This window comes from Podarcis liolepis, assembly GCF_965112155.1.
Source record: "Podarcis liolepis genome assembly, chromosome: 2".
Classification (NCBI taxonomy): domain Eukaryota; kingdom Metazoa; phylum Chordata; class Lepidosauria; order Squamata; family Lacertidae; genus Podarcis; species Podarcis liolepis.
Window position 1 is genome coordinate 28,806,528 of NC_139555.1, and position 21,225 is coordinate 28,827,752.

At 44.4% G+C, this 21,225-nt stretch overlaps 1 protein-coding gene and 1 long non-coding RNA gene across 9 annotated transcripts in view; one reads left to right on the forward strand and one right to left on the reverse strand.

Annotated features, from left to right (window-relative positions):
* The window catches only part of BAHCC1 (BAH domain and coiled-coil containing 1), a 116,353-nt gene that overhangs the window by 18,141 nt on the left and 76,987 nt on the right, over window positions 1-21,225 (forward strand). For 7 of the 8 annotated variants that reach the window (XM_083489759.1, XM_083489762.1, XM_083489758.1 and 4 more), the window contains exon 2: window positions 4,396-4,796. In XM_083489759.1, the coding sequence (XP_083345885.1) occupies window positions 4,631-4,796 (166 nt within the window). In that variant the 5' untranslated portion in view covers window positions 4,396-4,630. Of the gene's footprint in view, window positions 1-4,395; window positions 4,797-5,992; window positions 6,346-21,225 lie in introns of those variants that run through there. The other variant, XM_083489765.1, reaches the window with a different exon arrangement.
* LOC310700692 lies at window positions 26-4,451 on the reverse strand. Its single transcript, XR_014522720.1, has 2 exons — window positions 4,328-4,451; window positions 26-2,158 (listed from the first exon to the last, which is right to left on the reverse strand). It is a non-coding gene; the product is annotated as an uncharacterized lncRNA (long non-coding RNA).

Here is a 21,225-nt window from a genome sequence, read left to right on the forward strand (position 1 = left end):
TGCATTATTTGGTTTTTTTTATTAAAAAAATATATATTATTTTTATTATTATCGAGCACACCCTCACGGTGGTCAGGTCTGAATTAATTTATTTTTTACATTTTTTTGCAAAATATTGCTAGCAGAAATTATTTTGAGCTTATTTTTCATTTTAAAGGCAATTCAGACACCTGGTATTCGCTGTGTGTAACATTGATATCCATCCACTGACTAAATTGTATCAATTCCTTAACTAAATTGAATATAATTTAACGACATCCTTGGGGGAAGGAGATGCGTATTGTTTCTAACGAAAAGAAAGCCTGCGAAATACGTGCATGAAGGTTTATTTTATTTCTCAGTGGTTCAGCTGTGCCTTAGAAATGTTGTACCGAGCTCCGGGCAGTACTAACAAAACCCACGATTGTTCGCATATTTCTTACTGAAATTCTAGTTGTTGAATTGTGTGGGGGGTGGGGGTGGTTTTTTTTCTCCTAACGGAGACGTGAATGGGGGCTTTGCAAGACAAACAAACGCAGGCATTGTAGTATTTTTGGGGGGAGGGAGAAGGAATGCATGCAAATGTGTAGCCTCCCTTGTTTAAAAATTAAATCACAATAAAAATTAAATCACAATGCAGGCGAGAGTTAGGGTTTTCTGCTCGACGCTAAGTGCTGTCTGCGACCGAAAGTGTTTCGTGCATATTCGGCTATTCCGAACTGCAAAGGGGAAAAAAAATAAAATACTTGGAACAGATGCATTCTAATTTATTTATGCCCCTGTCTGTGTTTCTGCGCATGTATGTCGATTTTACGTAGGAAGTAAGGCTTTTAAGTTTTGCAGTGGCGAGGAAAATGCCGTCGTGGTGTTGTGAGGAAATGTTTCATTAAGATTGGAGGTAAAGGCCTTTCTTCGTTTGTTTTCGGTTCAGCTTAGAAGGTTGAACCAGGTTGCGTTTTTGCACGGGAGAGGCAATCGTCTTGCAAGGGAGCAGCTGGGAGAGGCGCTTTGTCTCTCGCTCTCCGATCTCTCCCCGCGTCCGCCCCTCTCTCGGTCCTTCCTTCTCGGATCCCTTTAGTGATAGCTTTATTTTTAAAGGGGGGGCGGCTCTGGCCGGAAAGCTACATGCACAGCAATTTCAGTCTGGCATCCTTTAAATCTCTCTCTCTAGATTCAAACACGCACACATGCGATTTGGCAAATAACAAGATTTGGAAAAATGTATAATATTGCATAAAATGCACCGTGGGGTGGCGGGGAGGCGTCGGTGGAGGCACTTTTAGGGCCGATCTCTCCGATTTCTTCGCTGGCCGATGATGCCTAGCGGAAGCTTTCTAGGTTCCCGGCACCGGAAGATCCTTTTGCTCGCGGCCGCTCGAGAGGCCTCTTTGCTGGGCTATAGAAACAGCAAGCACCGCCGAGGCTGGTGGTCCTCTCCCTTCTCCCTGCCAGGCCCGAGATCGGTGCGCCGAAGCGTTTGAAAACTCGCCGGATTTCCCAGTCCCGTCCCCCCCACTAAACGCCTCGGAACCGTCCGAGAGGATAAAATATTTCTGCTGCGCGCAAAACCGTGGATACTCGGTAGATTTGACAACACAGTATAAAACTGGATTATTACATTCCCCCCATCCCATTTCTTTCTCTGCCCCTCATATATATATATATATTTATCTATATATATTTTGGGGGGGGGAGGGGGCGTAACTGACTGGAACCGAACCGTGCAAATTTGCAACATCCTTTTGTTCCCTTTGCAACGTCTGAATCCTCCGATTCATTCCGAACCTCCTCGCTCTCGCAAGCGTTTTGTTCTTCTAAAGAATCGCCTTAGTCGTTTTGACTATGCGGAAAGCAAGCGCTCCGGATCGAAGCCTCCCGCGAGATCCTCTTATTTTTGTTTTGTTTAACGCGAATGGATCCTAAGGCCCTCCTTGTTCTGCAGATAAGCCCCCGCGGAAGAGGCCGCTGGGGGAAGCCTGCTTTCCTCCTTCCCCTTCGGCTCTCACTACGACCAGGATGGACACGATCTTGCAGCAAGTCCTCTCTGCGGTACGGGGTGGTGAGAAAGCCTTGCTGGAGCACTCAGACCGAAACTTTGCGTCGGCCTGCAATCGCGTTTTTCCAATCAGCTGCTTTATTTCAGTCTTGCACCTCAGATTTTCTTACTGTTTTCCTTCTCCTAGAGAGAAAAGGGGGGCGGGAGGGAGAGAAAAGAGAGGAGAAATCCTACACAAGACGTTTCCATTCACGTTGATGTATCGAACCCCAAAGTTGCTGAAGCTGCTAATTTAGCTTTTGTCTTCCAGGCTTCAATTCTTCTCTCCCTCTCCCCCCCACCCCATTTCCCCCCTTTCCTGACTCTTTGAAGTGGGTCCCTCATATATAATCCGCTGGTTTTTACATGATTTTTGTTGATTGCTGAAAGGGAAAAACTGCTCCCCCCCTCATTGTAGAAGACAGAAATCCTTTATAATTCCTTTTAATTGCAAAGCAGAAAAATCTTAGTTGAGGGCAGAGAGATGATCCATTCAGGGAAACAGAGAAAAACCCTGCCCTTTTGTATTTAGTAATTTCATTTATTTACAATGCAAAAGCTGCCCATATATTTATATTTTTAGTGTGTGTGTGTGATATATATAAAGCTTATCAGCTGTGCAAATATGTAGTCACTTAATACATTATGTTTTCAGTTGTAGATTAAATCAAACACCAAATAGTCCGGCACTGTTAAAGAGCTGCAAGCGTTGAATCCAGCAATTAAAAACTGTATTGAGTAAATGGGAAGCATCTCACAGTGCAATCCTCTGCCTATTTACTTAGAAGTACATCCTATTGTGTTCAATGGTGCTTACTGCCAGGTAAACGTGCACAGGACTGTAGCCTGTATGTGGCTTTGTTGTGATTGAGGCACACTACTGTGTGTGTGAATTCTAAGATTTACAATTATGCATTTTCAATAAACTGTAGTCTTTACCTTTTTTCACACACACCCTTTCCTTTTGGGTTTGGAGGTGCTATGAATCCTTCAGACATTATTGAGTCCCAGAAATATTAGATGTGTATAGTAGTCTTAATTGTCTGGACATGGGGGTGGGCAGAAGGGATCTAAATAATTTGGGTGTGTGTCTCTACCTCCCATAGCAGATGCAGTAGGGTAGTTCCCCCCCCATTCATATATCACATTTTTACAGGGGAGTTGCAAATATTTGTAGTTAGAAGTCAGCAAAAAATATTCCAGTGCAACACAACCTTGCTTGGTAAATCTGAAGGGGGTGAGGAGGGTCTTTTATTCCCCCTTTTCCCTTCCTCTTGGCTTAATGTTACACATTGGTCGTAAGCCAAAAAAACCCCTTACGTGTAAATGGATTGAATGGATAGGAAGGACTTTACATAACTGTTTTGTCAAGGAATACAGTTGTAGGATTTAAACCTCTGTCCTTGGAGGAAGAATGCAAGGCTTTGCCACTAAGGTGTCTTGTGCAGTGAAATATTTGTTCCTGGGCTTGAGTCGTGGAAGGGCACCAAGCTCTTTTTCTCTGGGCTGATCTCCTTTTTCTCTAGTTTGCTGAAGGGGGCTTTCTTTTTGGATCCCATCAGGGCAACTCTCGCCCGTAATCAAAGCCCGTGTACTGGGGAGGGGAGAAATCTCTTTTTCTCTTCAAAATACCCTCACCCCACCCAAAATAACTTGAAAGGCAATTGATCGAAGCTTAATAAATCAGGTTGGGAACCCCCCCCCTTCCCACTGTAATGAAAATAACGACGCATTCGTCTGGTTTGGTTTGCCCATGGAAGAGAGCAGAACAGAGGACCCAAATATTATTGACCAGCTCTGGAGAGAATCCCTTAGCAACTCAAAGGGGGTGGGTGGGAAAGGGTAATAATCCAGTGATTTAAACTCGACATACAACTACAGCAGGCAAATAAAAACTTAGCCATTCGGGAAAAGATGCATAATTCCATCTTCGTTCCCAGCCCCCGCTCTCGGTTCCTGGGCGCCCTGGGGGTTTTTTTTGGGGGGGGGGTTCTTTTCTCTTTTTTTCAACACTTTCCTCTTCGTTTCTCTGCCGGGGAGCCGCGCAACGCGCAAAGGGGCCGAGGTAGCAGCGCCGAATCGACGGGGTCTTACCTCTCCAAAATAAATTTTAGAAAGGGCTTGCTGTTCTCTGCGATAAATCCGACGCTCGCTTCGGTAATCGATGAGGATGGCTTGCTTAATTGTGTTGGGAAGCCGCCTATTATTTATTTTTAAAATAATAATACTAAAAATCACCAGTAGCCTTTTGCTGCTATGGCGGGGAAGCCTTGGGTTCCGTGCGCTCTCGGATCGTCCCCTTTCCCCGCTCACCTCCTCCAGTTCCCGGCTGCTTTCTCACGCTTTTCTCCGCTCTGTCCCTCCCTTTGTGTTTTCTGCAGAGAATGAGGCTGGATCCCCGGGGCCAAGAGAAGCGGAGGAGCCGCGGAGGGCTGCCGCCAGCCTCGTGGTGAGAGCGGGGAGCCCTCGGTCCCCGGCGCCTGGTGCGCTGCGCGCTGCCCGTTTCCTTCCGCGGAGGGGGACCCGCTTGCCCGCCCGTCGGTGCCGCTCGCTCGCTCTGCTGGCCTCCCTTCCCTGCTGGGGCTTCGGCGGCGGCGGCAGCAGCGCGGCCCCGGGATGGATGGCCGCGAGTTCGCGCCGCCGCCTCACCTCCTGGCCGAGAGGGGCCACCGCAACAGCTCCAGCCGCCTGGCTTCCTCCGGGCACAACTCGGTGCAGCACGCGGGGCACTTCCAGCCCGGGAAATACTTCCCCGCGCCCATCTCCATGGCTACGCACACAGGTCAGTGGGGGCACCGGGGTGAGGAGAGGGGAGCAGAGGAGGATCGGGCCTGGGAAGGAGGGAGGGAGGGAGGGAGAGAGAAAGAGGGGGAAGGGCCCGGTCACTTTTCTTCCTGGCTGCAAAAGGGTCGCGATCGCCAAAGGATGGGCGCGCAATTGTGCAAAGATTATTATATTTACTGTTAAAAAAAATAAATTGCGTCTTGATCTTGAGGCTGATCGATCCTTGCTCCGGTTGCATCCGTGCAGAAAGATCTCAACAGCTTACTTAAGAGGAGCTCCCCCCCCAAAAAAAAATAGAGTTGAGGGGAGAGAGATGTTGCAATTGATAGATTCACCACTGTAGATCGGCTGCTCTTTGCAAATGCCCTTTCCGCTAACGTATTTGTTTCTTGTTTTGGTTTTATTAAGCATTAATACTTTCTAAATTTTTAATTAAAAAAAACGCCTCTTGGAAAGAGGGGGCGCGGGGACAAACAAAAGCCCTCAGCTGGCCTTTGATTGCATGGAGGGCCGGGGCAGAGATTCCATCGCATGCAGAAGCCGAGGCAGGCATGCTAGAAAGGGGAAATCATCATAATTCAAGAGGATTCGGAGGGTGGGAGGAAGGGAAGAACGGAGGCACGGTTTTCCTTTCCTTTCCTTTTTTTTGCAACATCTTTTATATGGTAGAATGGGGGGTTCTCAAAAGTGAGGGGGAGACGGCCCTTTTGCCCTTGGCTAATAATTCATAATGATGGGGGCGCACGTGCAGCTCGGTTTAGTGGATGTGGAAGAGGAGGAAGCTGTATATTTTCTCTCAAATCTGGATGTACCAGGCTGATAACAAGCGAAATGCGTCCCGTCCTCGCTCTCTAGCTCGCTCTCTCCTCTCCCCCCGCCCCGCCCCTGGCAACCCACATATTCCTTACCGTGGAGTCTTCCTTTTTTAAAAAAAGAAAAATTTAGTCATGGGGGAGAAGTGGTTAAAATAAGGGCCTTTCCACCCCCTACCCCACCCCCTTAGTAGCTGGAACTGAAGGGAAATAAATCCCACAGAAGAGAAGAGGGGGTGTGTATGGGGGGGGGAGAGAAACCCTTTTTCTGCATTAACACCCTTAAGAAATTCTATTGCCTGAACAAAAAGGCTGTTATTTGCCAGGGAAGGGTGAGCACCCAGGAGCCGGCTATGCTCTTTCAGATTAGGGGTAGCTGTATGTGCAGGGTTAGCATTAATAGAGCGGGTGGTGTAAGACTAGAAAATCCTGTTTCTATATAAAGCCCTGAAGTGTCAGGGTGAGAATGGGTTTGCAGTGCATGTGTTAGCTTTAACAAGTGCTTGTGGTATCCTGCTAAAGACACAAAGTTTGGCAAGAAAAATCAGAAGTGGGGGGGTTGTATGTGCCAGGAGATGGTCTGTGGCATCAATTAGTTGTTTGGGAGAAGGGAATGTACCAAATAGAATCTTTCGGGGCTAGCTAGCTAGTTTGCCGGATGTCAGGACACACAAAATTTAAACATCCACTGTATGCTAAACCGACCCAACTCCAAAATTCAGAATCTCGTTGGAGGTAAGAACTATACTGTCTTGGAAGTCTTCATTAACATCCTTGTATACGATGAGGAGAAGGGATTTAAACTCACGAGGCTTGAATGCAAAAATTCCCTGGATTGGAATTTTCCCCGAGGAAGGAATAAGAAAATGCTGAGTAAGGGAATATGACTTTGTATATTTTGCCTTTTGTTTCTGAGTATTTGTAGTCTTTTTGTTTGCGAAGGGTTTGATTTAGCTGTACTGGATTTATTTTTGGAAATGACATTGCTCTTATCAGGGATAGATGGTTTGGAGTTAAAAACATTTCATTTTCACTGTGAATGTTTGAATTTGTTTTCAGTGTAACCTAACCAGACTCTATATTTAACCCAAAGTCGATAAATGCATTTCTGTCCTCAAAGTTTTTGTCATATGGTTGATTTTCAAATGCTGTGGCAGCCTCTGAATATGTAGTGAGCACCTTCATTTTGTGCATATTGCATATTGGCTATATATTTATGGTAGTGGGGATTTAATCTTAGATTTACAAAACCACACACAGCCAATTAAGTTTTGTTTACAAGTTACTTTAAACATCAGAGCAAAAAAGAAAAAGATGTTGCCGTTTTTATTTTTCTCTAAACTCAGCAGTCACAGCCATTGTTTCTAGCTTGATGAACTGTGAATGCTAATAAAATTATATCTGCTTTAATGGGATTACAATTAGTACATGGATTAAAAAAGATGGCATGAGGTAAAATTATCTACTGGGAGTGCAACTCAACGTTTATTTATTTATTTATTTATTTGTTTAAAAATACATACCCAAATTCAGAGTTCTTAATGGACTTTTAGCACGATCTGATTTAAAAAGTGCTAACAAATGTTATGTGTAACACAAGTTACTTGCGCTTTATTTGAAATAATTGAATCGTAGCTTTGCAGGGTTTTCGCTAGGCTTTAGATTTTATCCCTTTTCTTTAAATAAAATCGAAGATGCTCATTGGAGTGAAGTCGTCTTCTTTTTTTAACCTGTTAGGTTCAAACAACACCAGGAAAGAATTTTAAAATGCAAACCCAGGCAAATTGGATGAGGAGTATGATTGGTGTCAATCATTGTGCTTTTCTTCCATAGTCTGGATTCAATACCCCTTGTCCTTCTTCCAAGCCATATGAAACCCTTCTGTTGATCTCTTTTATTTTTCTATTCTATTGTGGGGGTGTGTTTTTTTTCTAAAAAATGAGAATTTTGATTAAGCTCATAATTAGAAATATGGGGAAGGAATTCTGTTCCTACAGCCTCTTTTCCTTTTGAATGTGTGCTTTTAATGTTTTTTGTTAGGTGCATTTCCCCCCCTTCCCTTTTCTTTTTTTACGTTCAAGAAGCAAACTGTCAATTCCCGTAGAATAAATTATTGATGGAATCTTGACACTGATGCACAATTATAATACAGGGAAAGGCCTCTCCAAAACCAGAGGTCACAATATGTGAATATACAGGCTCGGCTGTGCTGAATCTTTGCCAGGTGCTTTTCATTATTATTGTTGTTGTTGCTGTTGTTGTTTGTTGTTGCTGTTATTAAGTCTATAAAGGACGGTAAAGTCTGCCTAAGGTTTCTTTTTCCTTTTACACTTGGAACAAGCAACACACTTATCTCCTTGTATCATTCAACAGAGGTAGGCAAGAGACCCTCCCGCTTATATATAGTATCGTTAGTTTAATACTTAGGGCCTCACTCGCTCAAAAGAAATAGGTTGGGAGGGGCTGGTTCCGTTCGTAAGCTGCGTTTCGGGCACCCACAACTCTTTGGGCAACTAAAGCAGAAACAAAAACCGAGCACAGAATTCCAAAAGGCCGGATGCAAAGCAAATCCACTGGGAGAAGACTGGAACGCAAAGTGCTCTTGCAAGAGTGCGCTTAATTTTTATGTCCACTCGGACGAAATTCCACAAGGCATGCATTCACCGTTCAAGCATATATTCCAACACTCCCTTCTCTCTGGAATTCTTTCCCCATGGAGATCTGGTGTACCCTCCCTATTCCTTTCCTCAAACAGTTTCTCTCTCTCTCTCTCTCTCTCTCTCTCTCTCTTTGAAACAACAACAACAACCTGGCCAACGAGACCTTGGATTTTTTTATTTTTTTTTTGAAGCTAGCTTTTAGCGTTTAGCAAATTGTTTTTCTTAAAGCAGAGTGCTGATAGTTTTATAATCCTGCTGTAGAAATTTTATGGTAAAGCGCTGTTATAGTAACCTTGTCACAAAAGGTGCAATTAAAATGTTTTGTCTCATTATTTTTCTCACAGCATTAGATTTGTGTGTTTGCGCGCGTGTCTCTAATGCAGATGGTCCAAAGTCAAAGCTGTGAAAAAAAAATACTATTTTCTTTTTTTAAAAAAAGGAAGGAAGGAAAGAAAAGGGTATTAGCAGCATTATTCATCATTACTCCTGCCTGGAGCTGTTTGGATTTTCACATTGCAGTTGACTCTTATTTGGTATTCAAACGAGAGCCCTACCAAGAGGGCTGGTGGAAGGGAGACCCAAATGCTATCCGTATCCCCCATATCTGAGGAAGGTAGCTGCACGCCATTCAATTCCCCCTCAAAGCTTGGCTGGAAATACTTGCCTGGAATAGCTTGTGCAGGTACATGAGATTAAAAAGAACCAATTGTAAGTAATTGACAGGAAAAAGAAAGCATGGTAGCTGCCAGGAAGGGGCTTATGCTTCCAACGAGCATAGCAAAGGATCTCAAAACAGACATTTCTTATGAATGAAAACTGTCGCAGCGGTCCTAGGCTGGAAATTTCCTTGGGTGTAATAGGGTGGGGGTTTTGGGGTTTTTTTGTAGATGTAGGTACCGTTAAATCCAGTGATAGGAAGAAAGACAATAAATTCCTGGGAAGGGAGACTCAGTTGCAGGATTCACCCCACCCTACAGTTTCCTCATCTGGCATGCTTCCCCTACCTACCCCTCTTTTAAAGAAAATACATTTTAGTAAATACCTCATTAACTATCTAACACCAGTGGATGTTTCTGCAACACAGTTCCTAGCATTAAATAGGTGCTAAAGGAGTTACTGTTCAAAGGCATGTTCTAAAGACTCTAACCATCTTTACTTATAAATGACAAGAAGCATGAGACATCAAAGGCAAGGCAGAGATAACAGCAAGGAACTGCCAGCGCTGATCTTTTGCACGGGAACTGCAAGGCGCACATGGTTACACAAGGTGGTTACGGTTGTACACGAGAGAGGGAGAGAGCGCACAAAAATTAAAGTTCAAATTTGAAATGTACATTATCCCACTGGGAATTGCTTTGCCATCATGTCTAATTATTCATATAAGAGGTAGATTTCCCCCCCTACAGGAGCAACTAGGCGCGCTGTGTGTGTGTGTGTGTGTGTGTGTGTGTGTGTGTGTGTGTGTGTGACTATGATGCTAATTTAGAGGCAAGGCAATATTTCCACGTGCAGAACAAGTTTCCCAGTACAAAATTTACACCACTGCTTCGAAATGGGCCTTAGCCTCGGAGCAGAAGAGGCTGTTCAACATATGGGAGTCCAAATGCAAAGAAGGTTGTTTTAAATAACAGGCAGAAGCCTAAAAATATCCCTTCAGAAATATATATATATATATGAGAAAGAAAAATGCCAAACCCTAGAACTGAAAGATCTAAAAATATTCAGGGCTTTGGCAAGGCTCATGAAGTTAAATAAATTATACAAGAGCCATTCATGGGAGAGACTACTTTCTCTTACAGGAACATTGTTCAAGCTAATAAAAATTATAATTTACTAGCCACCAAGCTTTTCATGAGTCTAAATTTAATTGGTCAGGCTTCTGGAGTCCATCATTTCCTGCTGGATTAGTAGATTTGTATTGGAGTTTTTGACATAGCAGAGAACGAAAAAAGACAGAATCATGAAATGGCATATTTCTGGGCGAGCGCACAAAGCGGGTGGAATGGGGGGTGCTGCTGCTTTGCTTCATCCTCCCTCCATCCTCCCCCCACCCCGCCCTGCACCCGGCAAACTCCCTCTTTTATTCCTCCCTACCCCATTGCAGCTTGGAAAGGTGGGAGGAGACTTCAGGGTTTGGGGGGGGGGTTGTGCATAGATGCAGGGGGTATTAGGGACGCGAGAACGCAATTTAGATCTTCAGAGCCCTTTGAAACACAGCACAGTTATTTTAATTTGATAAATGATCGGGCACCTTTAAGAGTGTGTTTGAACAATCAAGATACACTTCAGCAAGTTGATAGGATGTATGCTGTCAACTTGCATATGCCATTAGCGTAGACTGCACGCATAAATAATGTGAGAGCACAGCTCCTCTCCCTACCCTTCAATTCTCCATGCGCTACCCACTTACAAAAGAGCCCTTTACCCATTAAACCAGGGGTCTTCAGAGCCAAAAAATCCCAATATTTCTGGCTCCCCTCTCTTCCTCCTCCTTAAGGACAGACTGTTCTAGCGGAGTGCCTTTAAAACAGGAACATATTAAGAATAATGAATGTACCAATCCACTTCAACCAGGGTGTGTGTGTGTAGAGGAGACAGACAGACAGAGAGACCCTGTTAGCTGTGAAAACGGCTTTCTTATCATCTCAGCTTTTTTTTTTACCTTGTAGCACAATTCTCCTCCTTTTCACTGTTTTGCCTGTGGTATGTAAAACTGCGGGGTTGGGGGGGGGTGGAGTGTGGTATATGTGTAAATGCGTAGGGGGAGCTGGCATTTAAAATATGGCATGTAATAATTAATTAGACCCAACTAATTAACACCAATCATTCCCAATAAATAATAAAATAAAACCATCAGTTAGCTTTGACTTATGGGCGAACATCAGAAAAGGCTTTTGTGATAATTCATAGGCTGCTTGGTGTGTGTGTGTGTGGGGATCAGTGAAACTAACACGAGAGGGTGCAGAAATCCACCTGCCTTCTTCGGTCAGTTCCTTCTGCAGTTGTAAGCCAGCTGTATTCCAACTGGCCTGCCTATCTATCTATGTTTGTAGGTTAGGATTGTGCAAACTTGAGTCTCGCAGACCAAAGCGAAAAACTTGTAAGGCTCTTCTTGTAAGGCTCTTCTTGTCAGTCTGTTTTGGAGTGCCATCTTCCTCGCTGTACCCCTCTCTCCTGCAAGTCAAACTTAGAACGATTCTTATTCTGAACAGAAAGCTCCAAAGCACATGGCGAAAATCCATTTTGGCCTCGTTCACTGCTTCCTAGGCTCAGTGACAATCTAAAAATCTATGGGATGGGGTGGCCACACAGATACATGAAGCATCATCGGTATTAGAAGTACAGCATGTGGACTCCTGAAATGTAATTCTTAATTTCCCTTTCTGTGCGCATATATGTGTGTGTGTGTGTGTGTGTGTGTGTGTGTGTCCTGTCTGTTCCTCTGTTTGTAGATCATTGAAATATGAATGCAAGTACTTAACCCATTTCTCACCAGTGATTGAATCTATAATCAAAAAGGAGAGGTGACGTTAACCGGAGATTCACAAAACACAGTTGTGTTTCTTTTAGAGTGGCCATTGTTCTAAATATCTTGAAAGCATAACATAACTGAAGAAGTAAGTAGGCAACTCTAAATGGTTCAGAGGATTCTTATTTCCCTAATTTACCAAAAAAAGGGGGGAGGGAAACCTTGTAAAGTGTAGCCGTAATAATTTGTGGTTTATTGATCTGTGTAATTTCTAAGAAAATATCCATTAATGTTGGTGTGCTCTGACCACTTTGCCGCAGAATACATTCAGGGGATTCAAAATATATATACACTTGAATGTTGAGACTCTGGGCTGAATATCTGAGAATCTACTCAGAAAAATAGTGGAGACATAGTGGATAAGATATAGATAAATATCAAAATCCCACAAAACCTTTCTTTTGCATGCTATAGTTTGCAGAGTTTTCAGACTATATCTGAAACCGAAGGCTTGTTCCAAATGTATGTGCTATAACCTTAAACATGCTCCGAATATTACGCTTCCTGCATATAGTACTCCTGAGAACTTTATTACCAATAGATCATGTTTCCTGGTGTGTGTGTTTTTTTAACATGCGAAATCTGCAAAAATAGCAAACAAGGTACTTTTATACTTCCAAACCTACAGGGCCAAGTCTTGATCATTCTCCTAAAAATGTTGAAATAGCTGAAAAGTCTAATTAGAGTGTTGTAATTAATAACATATAATGGTAGTAAAGCCTTTGAGCAATTAAAATTCTCTCAAGTGACCAGAAGGGCTATTACGGCAGGCCCACAATCGCCTTGTAGCTATAAGGATATCATAAAGGGAAAATCCTTGAGGGTGGTGAATTTTAGACAGGGGCAAATTAATAAAATTTCCTCTGGGTTCCCCCCCGGTACTCTTACCAGTGGTGCCTGCCCCTTTAGGTTTACGCTAGAATGTCATTTCAGTGCTCTGGATGAATACATAAAATAAGAGATGCCACGATAGGCGTGGGGCGTTTGGGACTGATGTGTCCTGCAAACTTATTATTGTACAAGGGGCCTGAATTGTTTTTCTCCCCCTTGGATATCTTAATAGCGCAATACAGTAGAAATTTCCATTTTCTAAAACCTTGGTTAGCTGAAGCTCGTGACTACCAAAACTCACCGTGGGTCTTCCATGTTAACACAACCCCCACATGTAAATGGCACACCCATTTATTCGTACAATTTGGATGTCCTTCAGACCATGCAGATGAATGAGAAGCTACCGTACAGAATACAGCGTGTGCCTGTTCCGTATATATGCAGCAGTGTGTTTTCTTTTTTCCTGTTCAGCATTCTACGCTAAATAATACTTTTGGACGGTGCAGCAAATTGCTTTGCTGGGAAGGGGGTTTGCATAAGGAACAGTGGGAGTTCTGTGCAGGCAATCTCTTGAGTGTAAGCAAATGGCTGGATGAGAAGGAGATAGTGTCAGCTCTCTTTGGGCTAAGTCTTCCTGGCAAATTGTTTATTTCTTTTGCCTATCAGATGGTTGCATTCAGTGCCAAAGTTGCAATTGTCTCTCCTTCCTTCCCTACAGCTGTCTCAATGGATTAAATTCCAAACTGGGATCAGAAGCTGTTTTAAAAGGGAGGGGGAGGCATTACTGGGAAATTGATGGGGCCTAAACAGGTGGGGTTGTGTACTATTTAAGAGAGAGAGAGAGAGAGTTGTTGCTTTTGATTTTCTAAGACCTTGAAAAGCAGCGGAGAGAGTCCAAGTCACCCAAGGTTGGTGGTAGGATCCCTTGATCTCTCACTCTCTCTCTCACACACACTAATATGTAGCTGTGTCTCCAACGCAGATCCATTGAGCACAGCAAATAAATAAAAGCAGCCCTGGGTGGGAGTGAATGGATCAAGCGGCAAGCTATCTTGAAACCTTCTATAAAATACTTTTAAAAGATTTCATCTTGGTGATTAGCGAAGCATGGGTCGAGAACACGCACGTACCCCCCCCACACCTTCATCCAGCCAGTTGCAGCGTGAGATGATAACCCATCATCTTTTATGGAGCAAGCTGGAAGATTTCCCCAAGTTTCATTTAGCTATTTATCATCCTGGCAGGCGCTCTCCCCCCTCCACCCCATGCACATACTAGTCCTTCTCTTGCTCCTATTTCTCTGCAACACCCCCCCCCCCCGAAACACACAAAAATATGCCTCTGCAGATTCAGTAGAAAATGAATTGTGTATTCTTTTTTTTTCCTGGAGAAGGAAAAATAAAAAGTGTATGTCAAAGTTAAAACAGATTTTGAGATTAACTTGTCTACTCCTTATTAGTGGCACTCCTTCTGAAGCTTACAGAGGATGCAGATAGAGACACATGTGTCAGGCAGAAAGAAAGCAGAATCCCGAGAAACCAAAAATCTTAGAGAATTACGGTTTGAGTAGTTTCATCTGTGTGTTAGCGTTTGTTTTCTGGATCTTCCCAGAGATGCTATTTTGCCTGCTTGCATCTGTGAGAGATCGGATGGGTTACGGGGCCTGGAATAACTATGGGGCATGCTTTTCACTTGTGGGTACGAAAGGGTTTTTTGGATGTACTGTACCTACTATCATTCATCCCAAAATTTTGTAGCCCGGGATGTTGTTCTTGGGGCTGCAAAGCGGGCCTTTGGTTTAGCAGTGGCGGCTCTCTCTTTGATGTATTGAAGCCTCCTTGTAAACTTGTGAGTCATCATGGTGAAAATCAGAGGTGTAAATTCAAGCAGTTGCTTGTGATCTAAGCTGTATGTTTGTGTCTGTGGGTGAAAGAGAGAGAGAGAGAGAGAGAGAGAGAGAGAGAGAGAGAGAGAGAAGCAGAGCACACAACACATGATTAGGACAGGGTTTTTATGGAAAGCAATTGTTAATAATAAAAACATTTGCATAGCCTGTTTTATCCTCCCAACTTTCGGAAGGCAGCTTAGTAGCACAGGTGGGATTCACTGAAATCTTTGTGAGGATGGCTGAGGGTGGGGCATCCATTCAGTTTCCTCCTGGGTCCAATCCATCAGTCACTGCAGCTGTGCACACTCCCGTCATACAGGGAGGGGGCAGGTGTGGGGGTTTTTGCGCTGGGGAGGAGGAAATGAACAGAGGTCCTGCCATGAGACTGGAAAAGTTTGTGACTTAATGGCTGGGTCCTGAGTTCTGCGCATAGGACGGAAAGAATCAACTGCCGTGTAGGCAGGATGTAACAAATGGCCGTGTGTTAGCGCTGCAGTGGCGAAGGAGATAAAATCTTAAGTATTTGTGGCCGTTGCCCACAAGAGCTAAACAGAACTGCCACGTTTAGGGGCGGTCTGGCAACAGATGCTGAGGGCAAACGAGAGAGCAGGATTTGTCCCATGTTGGATGCGGGGCTAAGTAGACCCTTATCCCCAAACCAGCAGGGCAGTTCTTATGACCCAGGTTTGCCCAGCTTTAGCTACTAAGTCTCTCACACCACAGCAGGCCCAGAGTCCACTGGGATGGCTTGTAGTTTTTTTCTTTTTTAAGCAGATGTCAAGTAACATTAAAAGGAAAACCAGAGCGAGAGAGATCATGAATATTAAGCAAATCTTGCAATTTGGAGGCTGGGGTCCTGTCTCCCCCCCCCCATGGTGTTCAGGCACAGAGAAGTTGCAGACTCTTGCCATGCAAATGGCGTTTAAGACTAGGGAGCGGAGGAATATTTCTCAGAAGTCGTTTATCATGGGGGCTTGCAGTGTAACCAAAGCTCTCTTCGAAAATGATCCCTTCATCCTGACAAACCATATCCCCAAGGGTGTGCTGGGACGCAGAGAGAAGGGGGGTAGGGGCTTCGCTCCTCCTCCTGGGCTACTCTGGGACTCCCCCAATTCGGAAGGGCGTGGGACAGACAGTGACACTGGCCGGGAAACATCTGTTCTGCAAAATTGCTGGGAATGTCGACCAAGCTACAAGGATTTGGAGAGAGGGCTGTGCTAGCGTTTGGTCTGCTGCTGTGTGTTTTGGTCTGTGTGTGGAGGGTGGTGGTGGGGAGGGTGAGCGAGCCATGTGCCGTGTGGCGATAGCCTAATTAAATATTAAAACACCCTGGTATTACAGCATCTTTTAAAATGTACTTTTCAGAAAGATATTTATGACAGCTCATCTCTGCGAGGAGGGCTGACTCAGCTGTCTCCCAGAAAAGGGGTGAATTCATCCTTGGCATTCAGTCCCTTCCTCTGTGCAGAGTTGGGGGAAAGGCTGCTTCCAAGACATGGCCCAGGGCTTGTGCTGGGGAGATGTCTGAAGGGGTCAGCTGCCTGCTTTCCGCCCTACAGAGGCCAACAAGAGATTCACAGGCAAACCACAGCTGTTTAGGAGTGGTCTTCGTAGCAATGCAACAGGGGTTTACAGATCAGGTTGAAGACCGATAATACAGTGGTACCTCAGGTTACATACGCTTCAGGTTACATACACTTCAGGTTACAGTCTCCGCTAACCCAGAAATATTACCTCAGGTTAAGAACATTGCTTCAGGATGAGAACAGAAATCGTGCTCCTGCAGCGGGAGGCCCCCTTAGCTAAAGTGCTTCAGGTTAAGAACAGTTTTAGGTTAAGAACGGACCTTCGGAACGAATTAAGTACTTAACCTGAGGTACCACTGTAATAATAATAATAATAATTTATTATTTATACCCCGCCCATCTGGCTGAGTTTCCCCCAGCCACTCTGGGCGGCTTCCAATCGAGTGTTAAAAACAATACAGCATCAGATATTAAAAACTTTCCTAAACAGGGCTCAAGACTGCCCTCCCAAACATGGGATTTACTCTGAAATGTCTTGGGCCTAACGAAATATTTTCCTGTGCATCTGGAGCCTTCCTCTTTTTTTTCCTACCAGCAAATGATGCCTTCTTGGGTGTTGGCTTCACACTAGTTTGTGACTCTCTGGGATGCTGGGAGTCGATGCAAAGGGCGCTCCAAGAATTTGGGCAGAAAAGAGAAACATGCAAGCCTTGTCTTAATCTGCTCCGTAATAGCTTAGGATGGACCTGAATGAAATCAGGTACGGCACCTGAAATGTCCCCAAACTAAATATGGGGTGTTGGGGTCCTTGTCAGCACAGTGCTTTGATACCTGTGCTGGAGCCTGTATTTCGATATACAGTGCTTGAAACTGTATCCTTTAAGCTGCTTCAATATAGAAAAGCCAGGTACAATATATCAAAATAGAAGTTTTCATTGCATTCAGGGATGCTTCCTTCCTTCAAAGTAAACCTGCATAGGATCAGGCCGGTAAGAGTGCCTTCTATATGGAAATTCCTCTTTTAAAGGGGTCAGAAGCACTTTTAATGCACACCTGTAAATAGCTGGTGGAGACTTCCATCCACGATGTTTTCCTAGGGGACAAAAAGGAAGACTTTGGGTTTTGTTTTGTTTTTTGTAAATCAGGTGAGATGCTCAACTTCAGCATATCAGTGTGCCAAAAATGGCTTACATTGGCATGCATTTTTAAATGGCTAGGAACTATTGTAAGGCTTCTCTAATGGATTAACAAAAATATATATGTATGTGTGTATGTGTACACACACACACACCCCGGTAAAATAAAATGAAACAAGATGAGACCGGCAAGTCTCCATGTGGAACTACAAGTGCGTCCTGAACCCTAACTTGATCTTGTCTTTTTCTTTTTGTCCAGAAACAGCATTGTTTTCTTTCACTCCGCCACACCCCATCCTGCAAAATTTGCACGCAGCACACTTCAATTGCTTGACACTTGTAGCCCTCTCAGGGGCAGTTACTGTCTTTATTTAAAATACGTCTATCCCAGCTGCTGTACCGGGCTCCAGTCAACTTCTAACCACAAAAACACCAAAACACCACAAGTTGCAATGTCTTCCATTCTAGATCTTCTGCCTGTACAACAGAAGGAAAGAAATGGATCCCCTGGGGGGCTCTCCCATCTGTTCACCTGAAAGTTCAGCACCTTTCCTTCTTCTTTGCCTCCTCCTTCCTGAAGTCTTACAATTCCAGCTGGTCATTATTTGAAATCTGTAACTAGGAAAATGTGCCTGCATATTTGGTTCTTTCCTCCTCCTCCCAAATTTCTTTTCCTTTTGTGTTATGACTTGGCAATCTCAAGCCTGATATTTTGTAAATCGGAGGCCTTTTGGGGGCTGAAAAGCAGGGTGAAAATGCTTTAACTACATGAAAGATGTGGTGTCTAGTGCCCTATCCAAGCAATTTCCTATGTTTATAAAATTGCTTTGGAGAGAGAGTGGTATTACCTGTTCTAGACCACATTATTATTATTATTATTATTATTATTATTATTATTATTATTATTAAAAAATATATACCACCCTCCATCCAAAGATTTCAGGGCAGTTCACATTTCAGGAGTTTGGTAAGGAAGTTGGATGTTTTTACTGTTAAACACCCCCCCCCACAAAACCTTGTATTGTAACAAATAAAGCAGGAGGGGGGAAATGGGCGAACAACAATGCCAGTTACTTTTGAAGTCCTTGGAGGAAAGGCGGAATATAAGTGCAAAAACAGGAATAATATAAAGGCACGTTTCTGGAACAGGGGAAGACAATCGTTCAACACTTGCCTTGGCAGTGTCTGAAGAATATGCACAATTTTGAGCATATGTATCCTGCCAAGCCATCTGTGCGCAGTCAACAGGATACATTTATTCAGACCTTTTGGACATTACCAGGATGTGCGTGTCTTAGGAGCAAGCAGGTTCATCCCCCTCCCCTTCCATTCCCCCCATGTCATCTTTAACACACAAGTGTGGAAAATTAAGCATGGAGGGGGCAGTTGAATCTGGAACAGGTGCAGGTGTTCAAGTGGGGCTGGGGACCCTTGTAGGTGCTGCTGGTTTTGTAACCCCAACCCATTCCCCTTAAATCATACTCCGGGCATGCTCAACTCTTCTTGGCTGTAACTCTGCCTTTCTCTTAATAGGCCAAAGGTAAAGGGACCCCTGACCATTAGGTCCAGTCGTGACCGACTCTGGGGTTGCGGCGCTCATCTCGCTTTATTGGTTGAGGGAGCCGGCGTACAGCTTCCGGGTCATGTGGCCAGCATGACTAAGCCGCTTCTGGAGAACCAGAGCAGCGCACGGAAACGCCGCTTACCTTCCCGCCGGGGCAGTGCCTATTTATCTACTTGCACTTGACGTGCTTTCGAACTGCTAGGTTGGCAGGAGCAGGGACCGAGCAACGGGAGCTCACCCCGTTGCGGGGATTCGAACCGCCGACCTTCTGATCGGCAAGTCCTAGGCTCTGTGGTTTAACCCACAGCGCCACCCGCGTCCTTATCTTAATAGGCTGCCTGGATGCAAAAAGAGGATAGGTCTCCGGAACATTTTAATAGTAGTGTGGAAGAGGTGACTTCTATGGATGTAACAGGCATGCCTCTTCTGTGCAATAGTTAGGGTTCAGGAGTCCTGCCTTCTTTTGTATCTGGGAACCCCGCTTCTTTTAACAAGCAAGCAAGTTAGCTCAGATGTAATTTATCACTATATACTGCTGGACCATAGAGAGCACCTGGCGTCGTATTCTACCCAAACCACAGGTTGCAAAAGTGAACTGCTTTTTATGGCAATCCTGTGCCACCTCTAAACCTTCTGCTTTGTCCTCTGTGCTTGAAGAGTACGAGTTCTCTTTCACCATTGCTTCAAGCGTTACAGTCTGAGAGCGGTCACATGGAACGATTTCTTAACCTGTGACGTCGTTAACCGATGGAACTCACTGCAGCAGGATTAGGTTGCATCTAAGGACTCGTTTTTGATGCAAGTATTTCTGTTATTACAACAGGGGCCCGCCCCCATACCCCCCAAAAAAATTGGCTGGTGGGGGGTTGTTGAGAGAACCCCCAGAACCAGCCCAGGACAAGCAGAAATGCTTTTGCTGATGGAGTGGTTGTAACAGTGAGACACTGGATTCCTCCCTTGGTTTGCTTTTCATCCACTCCCTTTTCTATGTAAGTAGTTCTCTCTTCTCAGAACACTTATGCCTACATCCTTTCCCAGTTAAACCTAACAGTTCCAAATTTAGTTACACTTTCTCCTCGTACATTTCGCTATTTCATTCATCTACCTGCTTGCAATCACATAGCAGAGCAATGAAGAAGCCCTCCTCTTAAGGCTGAAGTGGGATTCACAAAATAAAACCAATATTTATCTTACTGGTGGTTGGAAGGCACGCACCTATAAATTCTACTTTATTGCATGCAGCCTGTTTGGGTAATTTCTCTCTCCCCTCTTTCCCCCTCATGTGAGGCTTCAATTAAAAAAAAGAAAAAGAAAGAAAGCCAACCACCCTCTTGACTTAAGTAGATTTTCAAAGAAACTCCTGCGAAGTTAATTTTTTAGCTATTTGATGTCCCTAAACTCAGGGCCCCAGAGAATCTATTGCCTGTCCTGGATAGTATTTCCTTTTCCCTGATTTTTTTTATTAAAGTTAAATCCAGGATGTCCTGTGACTACACCAAAGGAGTGGCCGCAAGATCTTGCTGGACTACAACTCCCATCATCCCTGACAATTGGCTTTGCTGGTTGAGGCTAATGGGAACTGTACTCCAACAACTTCTGGAAGGCCCCACATTGGCTACCCCTATGTTTTCCCAGATAGTGAACTATGGGAGTAAGGTCACCCAGTTTGGTAGGAGGGCAAAGGATAAAATAAACTACTTTCATGGACCCTCAAGTTGCCCATTCTTGGCTTATAACATTCCTGCTTATAACATTGGTCTAGTAGTAGAAATCACTGCACCTAGATTGGAAGATGAGACCTGTCAGGGTTTCCCAAGCTTGGGTCTCCAGCCGTTGTTGGACTACAACTCCCATCCTCTCTAGCTAGCAGGACGAGTGGTCAGGGATGATGGGAATTGTAGTCCAAAACAACAATAGATGGAGACCCATAAATGCTTCACCTGCACAGGCAGCGAATGATTTGCATGGAGGTTATGTTCCAAGGCACCACACGCTTACGTGAAATTGCATATAATCAGAGCACCCATGGAAAAAGCCTGGAAACACCGTTCTGCTGCCTTCTGGAGCCACGTATTGGAGCCTAGATGCCGGGTGGTGGGGAGAGGATGAATTTGTTACTCCATCTAGGTTCCAAAATTGGTTGGGGGGGGAGGTGAATTTGTGGTTTTCAGGGGTTAAGTGACAGCTAAAGGGAGGGACTAAGGATTTCCACACATGGCAATGACCCTCTGCTGCACCTGCATTCCCATAATCTCTGAAAACATGCAAATGGGGCCAAGGCTGAAATGTACAACTCCTTGGAATTGGAATGGCTGGGGAGGCTCACCAAAAGAATAAGGGGGGGGTATAGGGACAAAATGGCCTTGGATCTTGTGCCTCTACCTGGTTCACACTGCTGCTAAGGAGGTGTGAAACTTGCCAGCATCACAGTAACAGCGATTTTACACTCAGTTCTTCCCAGAGTGTGAATTACACCACCCA